Below are 9,574 nucleotides of genomic sequence, written 5' to 3'. Positions count from 1 at the left end.
TTGTGTATCGGATTTAAAACAACTTTCTGCGGCAGCCTAGCCAATATTTAGTTTGAAACTGAAAAGACTTGTCCCTTTTGACCACAGCACAGACGGCTAGCTTCGCTACAATACTTGAGAAAATACAATTGCATTTGCTGCACAAAACATTGTCAAAGCTTTCCCCGCGACTGGCCAGGCAGTAACGCGACTTCGTCAGCTGTTGAGGAAAATACTTTCCATTTTAACTAGAAACAGGGCGTCTATAAGATAGGGCGGCGAAACGCACGGATAGCGTGTTGAAACATGTGTGATGCGATTTTAAGACTGCGACGGGGCGGTCGGCGAAAAATTCTCGAACGAAACAATATTTACTTGGTTTTTAACAAGCTCATTAAAACCACTCAATCTGTGAAACTATTAACGCGATATCTAAAATAAGAGTTCTCCTGTGTAATTTGTAACTCTTTCTATTAATATTGTGTCTTAAAATTGTTTCTTCAAAAGTTAACTGACCGAATTTGTCAAATTAAAACTACGGACACGCACGGCTACTTGGTCTTTTTTTAGATGTATCATACATATTTTGATTTTTCTCGGTGAGGAAAATCCCCAAAAGCATTATACTTCAAGATTTGGTGTACAGAATATTGACGAACATTTGTAGCAAATTTCACTACACAACGTTTTGAACCTTTTTTGCAATCATTTGTAGAAGTGAACGTATTCAAACTTTCTACAACAAAATTGTTTTCACGGCTGCGAGGTCGGAAAATATCAACACAAAATCCCGTTAAATTATATTATATACTTAGATAACGTTCCAAAAAGTTTGTATTTTCAAAATACAAAATTTCCATTAAAAAATTGAAAACCTTGTCATAGCTCCTAAAGCTGGGAAATTTAGAAAATAACTCCCTTGTTCATTAACATCGACTCCACGTGCAAATGGTCGCATAATGTTTTGAACCTTTTTCACAATTTTCTCTGGAAAACGACAACCATAAAACGGAACCATGTTTACAAACTTGTCTTGGTAACCAGCGGACTGGGACAAGTATAAAAAACACGAAGAAACCCTTTCAAGAACAGCAATTAACTCCTTTACGTTGAAATTAACAGTATTTCCAACTGGAAATGACGAATTTGTGCCATCTGTTGCCAGATTAGTGTCATCCAAACTAATAATCATCTCAACTTCTTCGTCTTCTAAGTAACCCGCCGCCATTTTGAAAACAGTTTTTCGAATCTTCATGGGGGGTCCGCACATCACACATGTTTCAAGACACCCTGCCAGAAATACATGCATGCAGCAACCCCTCGCCTCGGTTAAGCCAATTGAGTTAAGCATAGGGATGGTAACATGATAGTTGGAAAATTTTGTGTGGGTTGGGGAGTTTGGAGGGTACTTGGTATTGTTGGTATGTGAGAAGAGAAGAATGGAAATATATTTCTGGAAGCGGAAGCACTGTAGTCATAGCAACTCGCAACCAACATCGCAACGGCCGTATATTTTCAAAGAATCAAAGTTTACCCCATTGAACTATATAAGATGGAAGGATAGCTGCATGATAATGAGGTGAAGCCATATTTGACCTCCAGACACGCGTGTCTGGAGGTCAAATCGTGTAGTACGCGCGCGATTTAATCGCGTTTAGTGCGAGACGTGTCGAAGCAGTCGAATAGTGATGGCATGGCGGCATGCGGTTTTATGGAAAGATAAGGTTTTGAAATGCTTCAAAATTCAAATATTATATTTTTATATTCTAACAAGCGGTGATCACCCTACGTTTTGACACAAAGAGTGATTGTGTTGAGTTCTGGTTTAGTCAAAACGATGCTTTACATAAAATGCGTATATTAAATCAGGAAAATATGAATGGTGAAATGAAATACTCAACATGGATCCTCCTCTCGAATATGGACGGTACGTTTTTATTTTGTACACAACTGAAACATTGAAACAATTGCTTTTATTATTCTTTACAAAAAAGCCTATTGGTTGTTGAATAAGATCAGTTTGTTAAGACTATTCTAACACTTTGTTTTCCTTTGTTTACAATGTCCTTCGTGAATTTCTTTCCCAAATTAAATAGTCGAAGAGTCAGATACTTGTCAGCCACAAATTTAATCAATTGTGTGCTGTGGTCGTCTTCCAGTAAAAGTTCGTTGAATCCCTCTTCGTGGTCGCTGAATAGTTTTTTCGTTGTATCAAGGGAAAAATATCGACACACTTGTAAGATCATTGTTTTTTTTAGGTTTGAATCGTTGCTGATATTTTGACAATTCTGTCCGCTTACAGTTGATCTAAAAACGTGTTCACAGTATTGAACGGTCCTGAATACCGAGGTTGATGGAATCTGCAAGCCCCCTCTATTAACGAATCTTGTAAACGATGATGCTTTCCCGCAATCGTGATATAAGCTGGATGTATAATCGTGTCCATGGATTGGTGGCTGTGTTGGAGGAAGAGGTACAAGGCATTTTTTACATTCTGGGCAAGATAGATTGTCCATCAATTTTGATACGATATATCCCGCAATATAAAACAAAGCGTTGTCAATGAATTCGCTGTGTTTGTCAAACACGAGATCACAAAAAAGGTCCATCTTTTCATCATCATTTGGACCACTTGCGTTATTTTTTGCCTGCTCTTGACTCTGCCTTTTTTCTGTGTGTTTTCTTGTGTGAAACAGTGGGGTGATATTATTGCAACCTGTGAAATCGACACAATTGGCATTTTTGGATGCAGTAATAGCATTTCGCATTAACATTTGCCTGAGGGCATATTTCATCTGTAGACAATTTGGGTTGTTGTTCCAACCTCCACGTGATCTAATGCATGAAAACAACAGTTCGACATGATCCTGGGAGTATTTGTATGTTAATAAATACTTGAAAGGATTTGTTGTCTGTTGTAGCATTTGGTTAGCCATTGAAATAGTCGATTTTATGCACGAGTCAAATCCAATTACAAATGTTTTACGCCCTGATCCAGAAAGCAATTGTTGTTTGGTTGTGTTTATTTTTAAACCCAGAAGATACTTTGCAATGGATCTAAAGTCCGCCTGCCATGTTTCACGATCGCAAAATTTAAGTGGCTTTTTAAAACCTTTCCCTATTGGATTCCGAGAGTTGAGCATATCGAATAATTGATCAATCTTTCTAATAAAATTTACAGTGCCTTTGCTGTTGGTAGATAGCTTTTGTGATCTGTCCAAGAACTCGATTGCATCTGCTACCGACCTGCTTAATGTTTGAGCAGCCAGTCTCACATTCATCTTATGTTTCTGGAATTTTAGGTGATTCGATGAAAGTTTGTTTGCAAGATTTAATCCCTCCTGTTCTTGGATGTTATGAAGTTCTTCAATATGTTGCCATCTGATGATATTGCCGTCTTCATCTTGAAAGGATTGTAAATGGGCAAGTGCGTTCCGAGCTAGTTTTATCATGTGACAAGGATCAAGTATTGCAAAAACTTCTCCCATGGTTGGATGAACAAATGAGCTTTTAATGTTTTCATATTTGCCAGAAAATTTGCAACCAAGCAACTCAAATGTGCTTACATTAGCTGCTGTTCCATCGGCTGTTGTAGACCAAACTTTTAAACCAGCATTAGCGGCCTTTTCCAGACATTTTTCAATTAGCATGGCTTGTGTTTTGGCTTTTATTTTGTCAACAAAAAAATATCCTACTGGGCATTTCCAAGGACCTCTTGCACCAACCAATAGAAAAACTAGTGCTTCACTTGCTAGTTTGTCCACATCGTCATTGGGAATGTCCTTCCCAAAATCTACAAATCCTGTGTAACAGTCTTTTTCAGAGTTCCAGATAGTTTGTTTGCGGATTGACATTGCGTCTACTATTAGGAAATAATCTTTGTCAACTGGTGTTTTAGTTGCTTTTTGAGATAGTGATGCAAATGCCTCGTCAATAAATCCGGGTTCACACTTGAATGTGGATGTCCACTTTTTAATTAGTGATGGATTAGGCAGAGGAATCAAAGACCTGACATACTTGTATGCTCTGGGTGAGTAGAAGTGCAATGTTACAGAAAATTCTTTAATTTCATCTGAGTATCTTCTTGCTGATGGTTTAGCATTCCAGTTATCTTTAAAGTTGTACAGAAATTGAAGCTGAGTGTTACTAAGGGTGGATTGAAGAGCTTCTGATTCTTGTGGATTAATTACTGATGTTTCTTCCAGGAATTGAATAACTTCATGCATTGTATCCATTTTCTTCTTGGTTCTTCTCAGTTTCTGTTGCAGGGCACGAATTTTTTGTTGCAACTTATCATGCAACCCATCTCTCTCCTCATTTGGGGCAGCATATCTTGGCCTCTTTTCTGATGGCATAGGAAAGGGATCGGTGCGTTTGTTAGTCTCTCTGTTTAATTCTTCATTTACTGATGAGGGTGTTTGACAAGGATATTGAACTGAAGAGGGAATAGCATTTTTTTTAAGTCTGCTCGTGCCATTAGATGATGGAGGCAAGATGTAATCTGTGCTCTGAAAATGTTTGCTGCATATACGGCTGTACTTGGTTGCATGCCATGGTTCATTGCTTTCGTTAACTTTTTCAACATAATTTTCCCAACATTTTAGTAATGCATTATTGTTTAAAGGAAATCTGAAACAAAACATTTTCTAATCTTTAGCACTATTTTGTATGTTTTATTGTCTTAATTTTAGCAATTTGTTTGTTATATAGGATGTGCTTTGTGGAAAAACTTGAATAACACCTGGATATTTGTAATTTTTTAAATTTACAATGTTTGTATTTAAGACTGTATAGTCTATAAATGAAAATAATAGTCGTAGTAATAATATAAACAACTATGATTTACAAGGCTAATGGCAACAGTGGAAAAAATTGTTGCCATTAATTATTTATACGGTAAGTAAACAAACAAAAATATTTAAATACCTATGAAATGCTAAAGCTTCTGGATGATTTCCTCTGCTGTTACATCTATTTATGACACATGTGAGTGGCATTTTTATTTAAAAACCAAATGGTGTATAAACTAAATTGTATTTTTCTTTATCGTAGAAATTTGTACGTCATCGATGTGTACTTGATTGCGCTCTGGGTTTTTAAAAACAATTGCAGACTGTTTTTGTTAAAACTGAAAAATTTAATATTTGTTATGGCTTAGAAGTTGGTAATTTTATTTGCTTTTACACTCTTGTTTTAGTTATTTTATGCATAATTTTAGCTGTGAGGCGAGAAAAAGCATCGTAGATGACATGTAGGTATTATTACCGACGGGATGTTGTCTGACAGACCGGTGAGGAAAGGACGGTCAAAAAATCTACCCGTAACCCCTCACAAGTTGCAACCATTTTAGTTACTAACTTAGAGACATTGTGACTCTAACAAATATTGTCGTTATTGTTGTAAATTCTCCGTTTTATTATATCAAATAAACAAATATTGCTATTTAAAAGCTGTTTTCCAGCTTCGCACCTTGGCCACCGTATTTGGCCGTGTGTTTACTTTCCGTGGAAGTACTAGGTTCTAACCGGATATAAATTGGCTTCAAACTTCCGGCAGCAGCTATCCTTCCATCTTATATAGTTCAATGGTTTACCCTCATATTTTTGTGAAAAAATGGCAAAAATACGACAAGATTCTAACCATTTTCTGGAAGTCAAGTTACTCATCTATAGTCACTGTTATGGTAAATTATTTTAATCAATAATTACTGTGAAATATAACATCAGACGTCTCATACGACTTCCCAAGTTTTATGTTTACGCCTCGACTGGTTTTTGCACGCGAATATTTTGAAAAAATGGAGTTTTTAAATGAAATTATAATGTCGTCTATCACATTACCCATTCTGATTTGTAGTGAAATACGTTTGAGAATACTAAAGTTGTGTTTACCACGAAAGAATGACTTTTTATACCTGTGCCGGGTTTTATTTTCAAGTGTAAAATCTTCCGATTTCATTATACACGGTGAATTCGGTCGAAAATTTAGTCTTGTTTTTTTTTGTTAAACCGTAAAAAGTCCCGACCACATTTGACTGATTCGAGTTTCCCTCTGATGTAATTAAAAAATATATATATTCCATATTTATGAAAATATAAATAATATGAAAATATATTTAAAAGTTTCTTCAAAATTTTGCAAAATGACAGTTATGCATGTTTAAAAATACAAATATTTGTCTCGACCAATTAAGAGCTTAGTACACTGGCGCATGCGCATAACGTAGAAGACCGTCCATGGCGTGAGGTCCATTGCATAATGGCGGACAACTTTGATTTCGCCTTTGCACATCCTGGGTGTAAATATCCGAGCGGAATCAGTACCCTCGCACGGTCCTCCGCACCGGCTCAGGGATAAAATGTCAAACGATAATAAATAACCGTTAGGAAGATCAACATGTATGCATGCTTTTCGACGCATGAAATATGTTATATTCTGTTATATTATATTAAATGAGCGAATATTTTGTACAATATCTTGCCTGACTTTTATACAAGACTCTGTTCGTGTCTCGGCAGGCCTGAAAAACAACTTTCTGCAGCAGGCTTAGGAAATATTTATTTTGACGATTTTAACCTATATGACTGAAAATGAAATATTTTTCATTGAAGGTTGCCGGTTAATCAATCATGTAGTCGGCGAGCTCCACACGGCAAATATCTTGGAATGTTCTCTGAACTGTCTCAGAAAGTCTCCTGTTTGCAAGGCTATCAACTACAGTGAGAACAAGCAACAATCGAATCTACCGAATTGTCAATTAATTAACGCAACGGAAACCACGCACCCCCAGAATTTACTGCTGGACAAAGATTACGATTTTTATGAAAAATTGGAAAAGGTATCAATTTATGTACATCGTACCATCCCAACCTGCATCTATAATCACGTGGAACCGTGTATCTTATAATTTTAGTGAAATTTTATATAATTTTAGCCTCTCTATTTGTAGCTACTATATAAAATTATTTGGTTAAAATGGTTACATAACACTAAGATAATTTTTAGTGTCTGTAAATCCTTTATTAAAGCCTTTATTTTGAATTGCAGGAAGTACACAACAAAGACGAAGGTGAGATTTAAACGTATTTAAGATTGCTCCCAAAAGTTATACATCTTGCAATACAACCAGTACAGGGAATGCGCGTAATTTTCTTGCCTAGACCACAAATGCTTACTGTTTTAGATAAATGTCAACGGATATAAGGCATTGCTTTTGGCAATGTTGAAGTCAAACATTGTGGTATCTTGCCTTATGAAAACAAAGTGCAAAACTACACGATCGACAACTCGAAATTTTTCCCTCAAAAAATGTATCAAAGTCATGTTTATATTATACCTGAATGCCATTTTATTAGGAACATAATTTATACCCTGGTTCGGCTTATAAATTTTAACTGGAGAAAATGAGATAAACTCAGCAACTATTGACAATCTGACAGCATTCAATGCAGCAGAAGAATAAAATTTATTGCTCAGGTTCGGCTTTATCTTTTTGGAACACAAAATTACAACTTCATCTTTTCACCAAATTCCTCTTGCAAGGAGAAAGATATCTTGGGAAAATTTTGAAATGAAATAGAGAACTGTCACACTTTGGTGTTCTGTCATTTATAAAATAACAGATTTGATTATTTAGCTAGTGTGTAACAAATGAATAAACATGCAGTTTTATGAAAAGTAAAATTAATTACACTTTCACTAAGCTGTGTTTTGTACATTTGACGTAATAAAAAGGCCCAACCCGAATTTATCATCGCCGTTTTTATCAAAAATAATGATAGTTTAACGTCTTAGTGACTCCATCGTATAATGCAACTTTCACAAATCTTGGAGCGACAGGACGTTTCGGTCCTACTTCGCTTGGTTCTTATTATGTTGGTAAAGATAATGAGAAAATGGTGACAGTCCAAAATGGTACACAGTTCTGGACAGTTCCCTACGATGGTACATACGAAATAACGGCAGTTGGTGCAGCCGGTGGATATGACATATTTGGACCAACCAGTACGCCAGGTCGAGGAGCTTACATAAAAGGAGAATTTCAACTGAACAAAGGAGATGTGCTAAAAATATTGATTGGACAACGAGGTGTAAAAAATACAGAGAGATATTCTGCAGGAGGAGGTGGAGGAACGTTTGTGGCAACGGCATCGAACACCCCATTAATTATTGCTGGAGGGGGTGGTGGTACACAAAGCCTTAAAACCAGGTTGCTCAACTGTGATGCAAGTACCAGCAGGTCAGGAAATAAAAACGCGTGCATTGGTCAATGTATAATTCAATCTGGTGGTTCTAATGGAACTGGTTCTCGAAAGACAGGCCATTCGAAGTCAGGTAAAAAGCTGTGAACCACAAAATATAATAGTTTGAAGCAGAAAATATCAATATATTTTTTAAAATGAAAAAAAAGTGTTGATTGCTTCACCTCAGTATATATGGGGGCTAACAGAATGGAGATTTGAAACACGACAATATGGATTTCTAGTTGCGGAAAGTAATTCGAAGCTTGAGTTTAGTTTAGCTTAATAGATTTACCGGACAACACGTATTACAGACAGTTGTGGCAGGGAATGAAAAGAGGACAAATTAAGTCCCAATTGACATTCAATCCCTTTACATAGAGACGATACAATAAAATATATTTACAAGAATTTATGCATGCGTAAATAGTTATCACGTACTTCCAGGAGGCAGCACAGAAATTCTAAATTCAGAACTTTCGCCCGACTTTATATTTTTGCCTTGCACTCAAGATCTTTTAGGGTACTTGGATGCAGAAATATTGGCATTTCTACAATTTTCATTTGAAATATTGAAGCATCGTTGAAATATTTCAAACAAACCCTACACGCCCGTCGTTTAATCATATTATTTCTTCAAGGTGGTGGCGGTGGTGGATTTCAAAGCAATGGACATAGTGGTTCATATTTCGACGGATCTTTTGGAGAGGGTGGAGAAGGGGGAAGAGGATTTCTTCAAGGAGGAGCAGGTGGTCGCTCATTAGTACGAGATAATGCTCCCGGAGGATTTGGCGGAGGAGGTGGTGCATGGGGATGGAATGGAGGAGCAGGAGGTGGAGGAGGATATTCGGGAGGAGCATCTGGTGATAATAAAGAAGGTTCATGTGGTGGAGGAGGAGGATCTTTCAATGGCGGAAAGAATCGCTTCCATAAAGCAGGATATCTTGCTAGTGGTCACGGTTTTGTTCGGATCAAGCATTTATCGCATAGATTTTCATAAGTCATGAAGTATGGATGTTGCAACATGGGTATTAAGGTACTAGTTTACACAAAATTAACAATATTTCTCGCATGTAGACAGCATGCGTACAAACATAAATAAAGAAAACAATACACGGCTGCGTATAAGTCCAACATTTAATGTTCTCGCTTATATTTTCAGTTGTCGATTTGAAATCAAATAGTCCACTCTGATTGGCTTGGACAATTACGGTTTTTTAAACACGATACAGATTACTCTTAACACCAAACAATGAGAGCGGACTACCCATGTTTATATAGTTAGTGAAACATGTAACTCATGTGTGTTTTCTTCTTATTATCTCGTCTTTATTTACTTCGTCACGCCAGCTATA

At 36.6% G+C, this 9,574-nt stretch overlaps 1 protein-coding gene across 1 annotated transcript; it reads left to right on the top strand.

The window, feature by feature from the left end:
* The first annotated feature begins 6,559 nt into the window (after positions 1-6,559).
* Positions 6,560-9,242, top strand: LOC114533313 (glycine-rich cell wall structural protein 1.8-like). Its single transcript, XM_028554822.1, has 4 exons — positions 6,560-6,817; positions 7,027-7,048; positions 7,774-8,313; positions 8,861-9,242. Exons 1-4 carry the CDS (start codon positions 6,560-6,562, stop codon positions 9,217-9,219), a joined length of 1,179 nt encoding a protein of 392 aa, XP_028410623.1. The 3' UTR covers positions 9,220-9,242.
* Positions 9,243-9,574: the final 332 nt, after the last annotated feature.

This window comes from Dendronephthya gigantea, unplaced genomic scaffold (assembly GCF_004324835.1).
Source record: "Dendronephthya gigantea isolate DGI-Jeju-01 unplaced genomic scaffold, DenGig_1.0 000089F, whole genome shotgun sequence".
Lineage (NCBI taxonomy): Eukaryota > Metazoa > Cnidaria > Anthozoa > Malacalcyonacea > Nephtheidae > Dendronephthya > Dendronephthya gigantea.
The sequence above is the reverse complement of the archived record's forward strand: the minus strand, read 5'-3'. Positions and strand labels throughout refer to the sequence as shown.

Bases quoted from the DNA above. Each gene is read 5' to 3' on its own strand.
- LOC114533313 (XM_028554822.1), top strand. From the start codon at position 6,560: ATGACTGAAAATGAAATATTTTTCATTGAAGGTTGCCGGTTAATCAAT. The intron at 6,818-7,026 runs GTATCAATTTAT...TTTGAATTGCAG, and splicing joins TTTATGAAAAATTGGAAAAG to GAAGTACACAACAAAGACGA. The intron at 7,049-7,773 runs GTGAGATTTAAA...TTAACGTCTTAG, and splicing joins AGTACACAACAAAGACGAAG to TGACTCCATCGTATAATGCA.